At 43.8% G+C, this 12,500-nt stretch overlaps 1 protein-coding gene across 1 annotated transcript in view; it reads right to left on the reverse strand.

Annotated features, from left to right (window-relative positions):
• LOC121197383 (neuronal PAS domain-containing protein 3) overlaps positions 1–12,500 on the reverse strand; it is a 204,534-nt gene that overhangs the window by 132,451 nt on the left and 59,583 nt on the right. The window contains exon 2 of the mRNA XM_041060972.1: positions 11,867–11,965. Within this exon, the coding sequence (XP_040916906.1) occupies positions 11,867–11,965 (99 nt within the window). The remainder of the gene's footprint in view (positions 1–11,866; positions 11,966–12,500) is intronic.

Below are 12,500 nucleotides of genomic sequence, written 5' to 3' on the forward strand. Positions count from 1 at the left end.
TCCTAACGGCACATTTACTGGTCCTGGTACTGGTCCTGCCAACACCACTGGTGTTTCTACCAGTGCTGCTCATAATGGTACTACAGTTATATTTAATGTTGTGAAAGTTTCACGGTGAGTCTTTGAAACATCAGAATTTCAAATGGAGTCTGGTTCACTGCGTCTGTCAGAACACATATCTGAGGTACGATCTCAGCCACTGCTCTGATTGCATGGAACTTTCAACACCTAATTTTCTGACATTAATGCCTTCAGCCGCCGCAGCTCTTTAACCATTATCTTGTCTCAGCGCGGCTCATCTCAGCCTGGCCCAGTATTCCTCTCCTGCTCTGGCCCTATCTGAGCCAGAGGGATTGCCAGCTAAATCTTTTCCATGCAGCAAGTGGACCATAACTATAAGAAATAGGCTGAGATCCTGCCGAGAAGGAGGGGGGTGGTTGGGCGGGGGAGTAATCGCAGGGGGGGAGATAGGGCGAGAGAGGGGCAACTGACAGGTAGAGGAAGCGCAGAGAGAGAGAGAGTGGTTTCTAAATGCAGCGTGTCTATCCGAGTCACCTCCAACAGATAGGCTTCTGACGGCAGAGCGAGAGCCAATCTGAGGGAGACTTTCACAGTCGAATCTCCACAAAACTGGGTGACACAGGCTGGATGATGACCTTACGGCTCGTCTGTCTCTTTGTCTGTCTACCTGTCTCTCTGCCTGTCTGTCAACCAAGAGGTCAACCGGAGGCAGCATTTTAATCAGCCCAACAGGTCTTGTGACAGTCCTACAGCCTGCTGTCTGTCTTCTTGTCTTCCTGTCTTATTGTCGGCCTCCCTGGTTTTCCGTCCGTCCCTCAGCTTTTCAGTCCAGTTGTTAAACAAACATATTTGCAGTTTAGAGGACGCTAACCTCTGGAACACAGAGTGGGTGTCTGCAGCCTGTCTTCACTTCTTTCTCTGTTTTTCTGTCTCTCTCTGAATCCTTCCCTTCTTCCCTCTCCCTCTGTTTCACTCTGACATTTTTCCTCATAACCATGATAATAAATTCACAGTAAATATGACAGTGGTGATTTGGAGATCAAAGTCTGGGACATCGAGGATAAAAATGGCCCAAATGTGGCCAAAAGTTCTTTGTTACATTCAGTGTAATGGATCTGAAATGCTTGTAGTTCAATGTGGAGCAGTTCTGTTGAAGTGTGGCCACTGAAAAACCTGAAACAGTAGTTTTACTGTTTATAACCGAAACTGTGGCTGTAGCCAGGATTTGTCTCTAAATTTTACTTCTCAGCATTAACATCGCAAGTATTTTGATTTTGTTTCAAATTTATTTACTTTTTCATACATCTTGGAATAAAACGGTGTAAAAATGCAGCAGGAAAAGTTGGTAGTTAGTAGTTAGAAGAGGAGCTGTAGCCTTCGCCGACACATCTCAAACCACAACCTTTCAAACTCGTTTAGCCCCATTTTAGCCCATAAACATCAGAATATCGATAAAGCAGAAACTAAACTACGTTTCTCATTCAGTATTCTGTCTGTTTACTGTCTCCACGTCTCATCTTGTTTTCTGTGAAACTCCAGTCTCATCCCTCCTCCACAGCCTCAGTCATTCTTTATGACTGACACATTCTTTAACAACGCGCTATCAGACAAATTTCTTTAGGGACCACTGAAGGACTCCTGCAGGTCCCCTACAGGTCCTCAGACCATACATAGATCACCATGTCTCAGCTGTCTCTTCTGGGGCTGATGGTTCAAGAGCATTTGAAAATCTTTCTATCTGTCCAGGCAAGAGATCAAAAAAAAAAAACACAAGCTAACGAAAAACACGAATTATCCCCTAAAAAAAAAAACAACAACCAGCACACACGGTTAATTAGAGCTAACTCCAGGCAGCACTGCAGCCGCTTTACCTCCCCAACGTCTCTGACAGCCGACTGCCAAGGGCCTCCTGCGCCCAAGCCCGGCGAATCTGAATCCAATTAAAAGTTAGAGATCAAGTTCAGCTTCAAATCGCAAACGATTTATGAATCAAAGGCAGCTGGAACAGAAATCAAAGGCAGAGGTGAGCGGAGTCCTCAGGTGAGCTGCTGGAGCTAATGGCCAGGGTTTGTTAATGGAGTGTTTGATACACACAACACACAAAAACAAACTCTGGAACATGCGAAATCATTTTCAAGGAAGCAAAACACACAGACAGATAGACAGTCAGACAGACAGTGAGACAGACAGTGAGACAGACAGGCTGCACAGTAAAACTTCTTCTTCATGGTGAATTATGTTAGTGGCACAGCTGCCTGCATCTGGCTTTTCATCATCACACCTCTCTCTGTCTCACCACCGGCTCCAATTCTTCTTTTTCTATCCTTCCTTCTTACACATTTGACTTTCTCTCTTCTTCCCCACTTTCTGTTTTTCCTCTTCTTTAATTACAGAATCGTTTTACAGCAGCATCGTCTTCTATCGAATGACTGTGAGAAGTGAAATCTACTGACAGTTATCAGCTGAGTCTGAGTTTTAGCTCATTGTTCATGTCACAGCTTTGCTGTTCAGGCTGAGTCTCACTGAGCTGAGACACCAGACCAGCAGAGGACAGAGACGCTGAAGTGTCCACAGCTCTACTGTCTTCTGTTCGGTTCTGATCCACCTGTAATGACCAGGCTGCATCTTAATCATGTTATAACAACAAAGACATAAAAAATATGGAAATGCACAGATGTGAAATTGTAAAATACTCAACATGGGAGTCCTTTAAAACTTTAAATACTGTATTTATAAATCCTAAAATAGAGCAGAGTAGAGTAGAATAGAACAGAATAGAATAGAACAGAATAGAACAGAACAGAGCGGAGTGCAGCAGAGCAGTGCAGCTGGGAGTGGATATAGACAGGCAGTCATGTTTATTCATGCAGCCGTGAGCTGCAGACCTGCAAGGTGACTGGCTGTCACACACACACACACACACACACACACACTCACACACTCACACTCACACACTCACACTCACACTCACACACACACACACAGAAATGTATGCAGGTGCAGGAAAAGACAAACACTCACACATCTGGCCTGTCTATCACATTGGATCAGGAAGACAGAGGAAAGTGTGTGTGTGTGCGTGTGTGTGTGTGTGTGTGTGACAGAGTAAACAACAGAGCAGTTGATTCAGTGTGTGTGTGTGTGTGTACATGTGCTGCTCTTACTGGTTTTACTACAGCTATTACTCTAACACACGTCTCCTGGTCTCTGTGAGACACTGTGTTTGTTGTTTCATATGAGACATGTCTGAAAGAACCATGAACGCCGTGTTACACCCTGCAGCCTCTCTCTCTCAGACACACACACACGCACACACACGCACACGCACACACACACACGCACACACACACACACACACACACACACACACACACACACACACACACACACACGCACGCACACACACGCACACACACACACACACACACACACACACACACGCACACACACACACACACACACACACACACGCACACACACATCACTGTTACTGCTACAGAAGCTAACGACAGAAAACTGAAGGAAACGTATTCGGTGAAAATGTGAAAAATGCTGTTTTATAATTATACAAATGGAAAATCGGTGGTTTTCAACTGCTGGAGAAACAAAACATTTTAAAAGGACGATAAACCAATTAATTATATATTATATACTGTAAACCTACGCTGTAAAATAGTCGGTAATTCTCTCTCTCTCGTTCTTTCTTTACCTCTGTAGCAGGTTTTACCACCACTGTATATACTCTGTGTGTGTGTGTGTGTGTGTGTGTGTGTGTGTGTGTGTGTGTGTGTGTGTGATCTTGTTAATATTTCAGACTAACCTCACAGGCATGTGTGAGTTTATTAATTATGGCTGAAATGTGAAGCAAAGACGCTCATGAATAAGAGCAACTACCGCTGCTGCCTGTCAATCTCACTGCTGCAGCAGCCAACAGCTGGATCATTACACACACACACACACACACACACACACACACACTGCAGCCACTCTTCCTCCAGCTACTACTTCTACTACCTCCACCCTCATGAAAGTTTCTCTGATCACACTGATTTAGATTTTGTGTCACGTGTGGGTTAAAGCTAAATTAAATAACTCTTTTTCTTTTTTTCAGCCAAACAACAAAAACAATAAACCAAACTAAAGTCAATTTCACTTTACTTAAAAAACTAAACAAGAAATAAACCGATGAAATGCTCAGTGTGCAAAGTTACTTCTTGACCTTGGAAATTCAAACTTCTGGAGCTTTCGGCTGATTATAATGGTCTTCATCAGTGGACAAATATAATAGTGTTAGATATACTGTTACTTGTAATATTGGCATCTCCAGCTTATAAATAAGATTTGTTTTAAAAAGTACTGCCTCAGCACTGACTACTATTACTACGAGTAATGCAGTGATTACTGTTCATATCACCACTGCTGCTAACACCATTACTCCTGCAACTATTAATACTCTCACACACACACACACACACACACACACACACACACACACACACACACACACACACACAGACTCAGTGAGATATTATAAATTCACACACAGATGTGTACGCACACATAAACACACAGTCCCACTCTTTAAACCCACATGTGTGTGTGTGTGTGTGTTAACATGCAAATTTAAGCACACATGAACTAATGGCAAGTGAAGAAGCGATTCTACACACACACACACACACACACACACACACACACACACTTCAGTGCTGCGCTCACAGAGCAGTAAATGCTCCGGGCTTCGAAACCACACATTACACGGACCTGCTCAACTTAATTTGCCTTTGATCTTTTTTTTTTTTCCTTCAAAAACACCGAATTACAAATTCTCTCTCTCTCTGGACAGAGTAAATGAAATTAATAAGGCGTACATCAGAGGCGGTGGCTGAGCTCTGGCTGTAGGCTCTCTCTCTATCACTGCCTCAACACCAACCAGATTCTACTTTCTTCTTCGTGTTTTTACAATATATTTACACTAATTGAAAATCTACCATTCCTCCACAAACAGGCTGAATTATTAAAAAGATTTTTATCCGGCCGCTGGTCGACGCGCGGCCCTTAATGCGATGAAATAATAGCTTTCATGTGTTTGAACTTCGTTAGTTACTTTTTAATGGTATTTAAAACAGGCAGGTGGAGAAAGACGGAGTTTGTACTCGAGACGATGTGAGAAGTTTTGTCCTGGAGTTCGTATCAAACAACAGGAGTCGGTTTGTGTTTAAAGTCTAAAAAAATTAATCGATTATCCGTTCGTGGTTGTGAATTTGAAATCAAAGAAACTGTCGAACGAAGACGTGTTCCTCTAACAACACACACACACACACACACACACACACACACACACACACACACACACACACACACACACACACACAGATCTTTCTAAACTGAACATAAACATCATGTCATCTTGTGAAAGCAACACTAACATTACATTATGCCTGGGGACCTTTGCTGCACGTCACCTGTCTCACTCTCTCCCATCGTTTCCTGTCTGTTTCCACCGTCAACTGTCAAACAACTGAGACGGCAAAAGACAGAAAGACACAATTCAATTCATTAAATCAAACGTAAACGCTGACCCCTCTGATCCAAATCCAGCACAATGTCCAACGTAAGATTTTAAAAACAAAAACCTGAAACACAAACAGAATAAAGCAGGACAACAGCCGGTGCATTCTCTGTGCGCCGTGTTAGGTTCAATCTAACCACAGCAGCAACACGTCCTCCTCTCATTTGTAAAGCAAACAAGTTAAACATACATTTTTAATGTGGAATTAGGAAAAACTACAATTCTGCGCAACTGGGTTTTATTTGGACTCAGTTTTCTCACCTGCAGCAGAATTTAAAACAGACTCATTAACACAAATGGTCCGTTAGGATTAGTTTAAAAACCAACTTCAATTCCTGTAAAACCACAAAAATAAAGGCTTAAAAAAAAAAACCACACATCACAGATGGCACCAAATTCACACCGAGCTGCAGCTACGTGGAACGGCTCGAGTTCAGCTGATTTCAAGATTTATTCCTCCTTCAAGCAGCAGAACATGAATCAAAGTAAATGTCCTGTGAGGCTTCATCCCATCCCTTCTCACTGTCTCACTCTCAACACCACAAGACCAACAATATGTTACACAAAACACACACACACACAGGAAACTCCCACCTCTCCTGTGAAAACCGTACACAACACGTCTATAGGCACCGTAATGGAGCAGAGCAGCAGGTTTATTTCATGTGTGCCATGTCTCTCCGGCGCTCCGTCTTCCTCGGGGGGACATCTCGCTGCAGTAACAAGCCGGGGCGATGCTGAAAAAGTGCCGCGGGCAACAGCGAGCAGCAGCGCAGCAGCTCAGGCAGGTGAAGACGGGGTGAAAGTCAAGTCTTTTCACTGTAAACAAAACCCCGGGAATAAGGAAAAGTAAATATATGTTGTGTGAATAAAAATGCGTGTGTGTTTGCTCTGGATTTGAGTGATTCTTTGCGGGCGCCACAGGTGGGTAGCTGTCCAACGAGGTGAGGGATTTGCTGTTATGAGGACAGACAGAAGAGGAGAAGAGGGAGCTGGTATCAGAGAGACGAGGGAGAAGGCTGCAGTTTGGAGCTGCTGTTGAATAAATGCTCGTCAAAATAAAAAGATGTCGTTTTCAACACTTTTCTGAGAACTGTCTGAGACGACTCCATGACTCGTCTCTCAGGTCCACAAAGATGAGTTAGCAGCTCCTCACAGTGACGCTGTGGAGACGAGGGATTGACAGGTGTGAGGACTGACGTGGCGCATGCCGGCAGGCTCCTGTGTGTGTTCGTGGATTTTAAAGAGAGGCCAAATGAGGAGTTCACACGTTTATCTGGATGATACCTGGTGTTGTCGTTCTCATGGTGCAGTGGAAGCCCAGCGGTGACACAGACTGTCAGAAGGAAGAATCCAGCGTCAGTCAGAAACGACTGCTGGACGGACACTTGGCATCGGAGACGTAACGTGAGACTGTAAAATGCTGCTGTTTAAAAACTGCAGCTGAACTTTCATGTTGTTCACTCTGGAGGTAAAGAAGGAGAGAGAGCGAGTTCTCTGCCTCCTGACTGAAACCTGCTCTCACAGCAGGACAGAGAAAATATTCCATTTTATCAGATGTTTAAGAGCATTCAACATGCTTCACTGATCAGGAGCAGAAATCTTTATTATTCTCGACGTAAGATTTAGACTCTGCACCAACGACCAACCTGATGCTGTTGCCTCACCTTCAGTCTCTTAACACTTTCATCATCACAATCTGAGACGTGCAACAAGCAAACGAAACACAATGATTGACTTGATTTTAGCTGTTTGGTTTCAGATACCTTGCACACAGATTCAGACTGTGTGTGGAAATCTCTCCTGACTCACTGTTTCTGAAACACTTCATCCCAACTCTGAAAACCGCATCCAAAGAAGCTGATTCATGCATTCATCTGCGCCAGGTCAGATTACAGCTCAGTCCTCGTACAGACGTGACGCCCGAGCTTCAGTTGCAGCTTTTTAAGCTCTGTGAGTGGAAACTAAACTAAATGATCAGCATTTCTATGATTGTTTAATCACTCAAAGCATCGGGGAAAAAAAAGGTCAACACAAGCAGAAAACTTTTACTGATCTGCTTCAAACCATCTAATGAGACGTGGGACACAGGACATGGACGACTGCCTCCTGCGCTTTGTACAAACACAGAGAAAGGAAAGAAAGAAAATACTGACTTGTAACACAAACAAGTATAAAACCAAAACGGAGTCCGGAGGTTTGACTGCTCTCTGACTGCTGCCAGCTTCCTGTTTGATTTCTTCAACGTAAACAAGGTCTCAGGTGATATTAGCTAAAACTCATCCTCCTGATTTATTTCAAACAAACCTCATCAAACATTCTGACTGGTGATTTCAGTGGCAATCAGACGGTGGGGCTGAAGATCAATGCTTCTGGGCTACAAACATCACATCACGACTTCAAAAGCTCTCTGCTGCTCACACACACACACACACACACACACACACACACACACACACACACACACACACACACACACACTCGCACACACACACACACACACACACTCACACTCACACACACACTCACACACTCTAAATCTATACAATTCATTATTAACATGTTTCCTGCCAGACAAAGACACAGGTAGATGATAAAATATAGAAAAATAAAAGACAAAATAAGAGAAAAGGTTAAATTATTGAATTCCTGGTGCTCTGTCTCTTCAAAATAAAAAGACAGAGATGGAGAGAAGGAGAATCTATATTGTTTTTTGGGGAGTGAAAAAAAATGGAGGGGAAAGTAGGTTAGAAAAGAAAAGCAAGGTGAGAGAGAACGTGTGGCATCAAAGACAGAAAGTTGAACAAAGTCAGCGACACGCCAGGAGTCGACTCATGCGACATGGGAGAGGAAAAAAAACACACATCAGAACGCATCACACGCCTCCGCCATCAAACCAACACTCAGAGAGAGAGAGAGAGAGAACAAGGGAAGAGAGGAAGGAAGGAGGACGTGATGAAGGAAGGAAGGAAAACAACAAGGAAAAGAAGTTAGAATTACACAGAAATAAACAGAGGGAACAAAGGAAGAAAGGAAGGAAAGAAATGACAAATGGAAAGAAGGATGTGATGAAAGAGAGAAAAATTAAATGAGGATAAAAAGATGAGAGGAGGAAAAAGGCAGAACGGAGGAAGGAAAGAAACCAGCTGAGAAAAAGTGAGATTTAGAAGACTGAAAGGAGGGAAAAGGTGAGACGAGTGTAAGAAAGAAAAGATGTAAGAAGGATTAAAAGAAAGAAAAGGAGATAGTGGAAAGAAAACATGAAGGACTGAGGAAAGAAGAAAACAAGATAAATGAGAAAAGGATGGATGGAATGATGGAAGACCTAAAAAAGGAAAGAAAGAAAGAAAGAAACCACACGGTTAAAGTTTAGGCACGAAAACGGGAAAGAGTGCCGCCCTGTTGGCAGGAAGCAGCAGGCTCTCATGTCATCCACCCATCCTGACCTCCCTGTCCGTCCCGGACACTTCTTTTCTCCCATCACTCCTCGGTCATCGTGCCTGTAGGTAGTTTCATCCTGTTGATGTGGAACCAGACCATCAGTCGTCAGAACAGTCTTTTTTTTTTTTTCCACAGGCAGACATCCTGTTTGTTCAGATAATCACACCCCTCCCTCTGCTTCTCTTTCTCTCTAACACCAGTAAACAAGACTGAAAAACAAACTCTCCCTCTTCTTTCTCTGCTCCCTCCATTTTCATCTTTTTATTGTCTCACAGCACAGCAAGCCTTTATTCTCTCTCTCCACACACACACACACACACACACACACACGCACACAAACAAACACACACGCACACTCTCTCTCTTTCTCTCTCGCCTCACTTAGGTACCACTTGAGTAACAGCAGCTTCATGGTGTGTGTGTGTGTGTGTGTGTGTGTGTGTGTGTGTGTGTGTGTGTGAACTGGGCGCTGCAGTAGGCAAGCTCTCCCTGGTGCATCTGTCTCTTTTAGTTTACAACCATTCTGCTCACTTGAACACACACACTATAAATACACATCAGTACACACACACACACACACACACACACACACACACACACACACTCAGGCATACATGCATGTAAATAAACATTTCCACAGAGAACACACAGACACATAATTAACCTAAACACACACATACTGTATAGAGGGTTAGATACCTATAGATGTGTGTGTGTGCTGGTGTCTGTGCGCACACACACACACACACACACACACACACACACACACACACACACACACACACACACACACACAGCTGCACACACACACACAGCTATAAGCAGAGTAGACAGGTGGAGTGTATATCAGGGGCCTCTGTGGCCCCACAGCTCCTCCACCATTTATCTCAATTTCACCTTAACATTAGACATACACCCCGCCAAAGTAAGAGAGACACATCCTGATACACAGAGTCTTGTCTTTCTATAGCTGTGAGGACACTGGCTGGCATAATGTGTTACCCTAACCAACTATCACACCTAAGTGCCTAACCCTAACCCACCCTTTAAAGGTGTGAGGACAGGACAAAATGTCCTCACAACGATGGTTATGAACCAAAAGTTGTCCACACAACCACAGAAAGACATGTACACAGATACAGACACACACAGGCACATCCTGACAACACAAACCTAACAGACGAGCACACAAACACACACAGTTCCCCACTGACGTGTCCATTCCATGGAAAACTGGTTTCTGATTGGCTGGCAGGTGTGTGTTAAAACACCTGGTCAACAGTTTAACCTTAGGTCTAAATTAGTGGCAGGTAACCATAGCAACAGAACTGATGCTTCAATAATTAACTGACCAAATCTCTGATTAATAAATGTAAATAACAGTTTTGTTGTGTGTTTTAAAACTCAGCATCTTGTTGCTGTTGTTGTTGTTGTTGTTTTTGTTGTTGCTGTTGTTGTTGTTGCTGTTGTTGCTGTTGTTGTTGCTGTTTTTGTTGTTGCTGTTGTTGCTGTTGTTGTTTTTGTTGTTGCTGTTGTTGTTGTTGTTGTTGTTGCTGTTGTTGTTGTGCTCCAGGCTCTGCAGATTTTCTGATGTGTTAGGGTTAGGGACTTTTTCTGTGCCCTGACCTGCTGGACCAGCTCCCTCTCTGTGCCCTGTGACGCCCTGATTTATAAATTAATCACTGCATGTGATTAGATGGTGTCTGTAAAAAAGCTCTGTGTGTGTGCGTGTGTGTGTGTGTGTGTGCGTGTGCTTATTTACAGACCTACACGGCGTTAAGCTCGTCATATAAAGAGCTATTAACTGCCGTCTCCTTTCAGCTCTGAGCCTGACTCTGACACAAATCCCTCCTTTATAATCCACACGCACACAGACAGACACACACACACACACACACACACACAGACAGACACACACACACACACAGTAAACACACATAAATGGGGAACAAAACTCAGAGAGTTCTGCATCATAAACATCCACTGACACAACACTGACACCCTGCTGATGCTTCCTGTTCACTGAGCTCTGATCCAACGGTCCAGTTACTGAACTGTCACAGGTTTGAACTTTGGTCTGAACCTTAACAGAACTAAAATTCTGACATGAGAAAAAAAAATGTGCATTAGCAACAGCACACGACTCACAAATCACCTCTGCATCTAAATACATATTTTCCATGATGTGATTAAACTAAAATGAAGATTTCCAGCAGTCTGCTCCTGTGCAGCAGAGACGGTGGACAACTTGGCATCACAGATTTCTCTGTTTGTGCCTCAGCTGGAAACAGACAGACAGAGCTGGAGGACCAGAGGACCAGAGGACCAGAGGACCAGAGGACCGGCACTGCAGATCAGTGATACTGTGGCACATCAGAGTTTTCAGGTGCTTCCCAACCTAAGGAAATTCCTCTGAAACTAAAAGATGCTTTACAAAACGACAGCATGAGACGACTCAACCATTTTCCAGGTTTCCCCTCTGAGTCAGAAGTCAGCAACTGTCCTCGGCTCAGGGACGTTCTCATGGATCAGGTCTTCATCCATGAGACACTCGGATGCTATGCTATCATTTTCAATATGGCTCCATAAGAGACGCGGGAAAACCAACCTTAGGTCTGACTCTGGATCAGCAGAGAAAACAAAGGTAGAACTGGTCCAACCAGCAGGTCCATGACAGGAGAGGAGCTCTTTCAAATCAACAACAACAAAAACTGTTTAACAAACTATTCACACTGCTCTTATCCAACACAACAGACACACACACAGACACACACTACTACTAATACTACTAGTGCTACTACTACTGCTCCCAGGAGCGCACACAAACGTTACCATGGTGAGGAGGTATGCTGCTGGCCGGCCAGGTGAAGGGTCTTGGGCCGGGCGGCGGAGCAGCTGCCTGCATTAGCTGGCCGCTCCCAGTAGGGGTCACTGTGAAACACACAAAAAAAACGTGAAGGAGGTTCTTTAACGGCAGCCACAAGAGACAACGAGCAGGAGGAGGAGGAGGAGGAGGAGGAGGAGGAGGAGGAGGAGGAGAGGTGGGAGGAGAAGGAAAGGTAAGCAAGAGGAGTGATGAATGAGAGGATTCACAGAAAACAATCATTCACAGCAAATACAAAATACAATTAACAAACATAAAATTAAACATCGCAAAATATATTTAAAGAAGCAGTAAATAATAATTAGGCAATAGATTCATGTGGAACAATGATTGACAGCCAGGCATTTCTAGCTCAGTGGACGTTCCTGATGAGCTCCTACAGTCTACACGCCTGTGCCAGTCCGGCCTCAGACACACTAACTGCATGCCGAACTGTCACACTTCATGTTCACTGTGATGAATTCACACAACTCAAGCACGTTTCAAGAGTCTGTCAATTGATTTTCACACTATATGGAAATAAATGGAAACCAGTGGACGTCTGGAACAACATTTCAAAAAAAAAAGTAAAATGCATCACGA

This window comes from Toxotes jaculatrix, chromosome 17, assembly GCF_017976425.1.
Source record: "Toxotes jaculatrix isolate fToxJac2 chromosome 17, fToxJac2.pri, whole genome shotgun sequence".
In the NCBI taxonomy this organism is placed as follows: Eukaryota; Metazoa; Chordata; class Actinopteri; family Toxotidae; genus Toxotes; species Toxotes jaculatrix.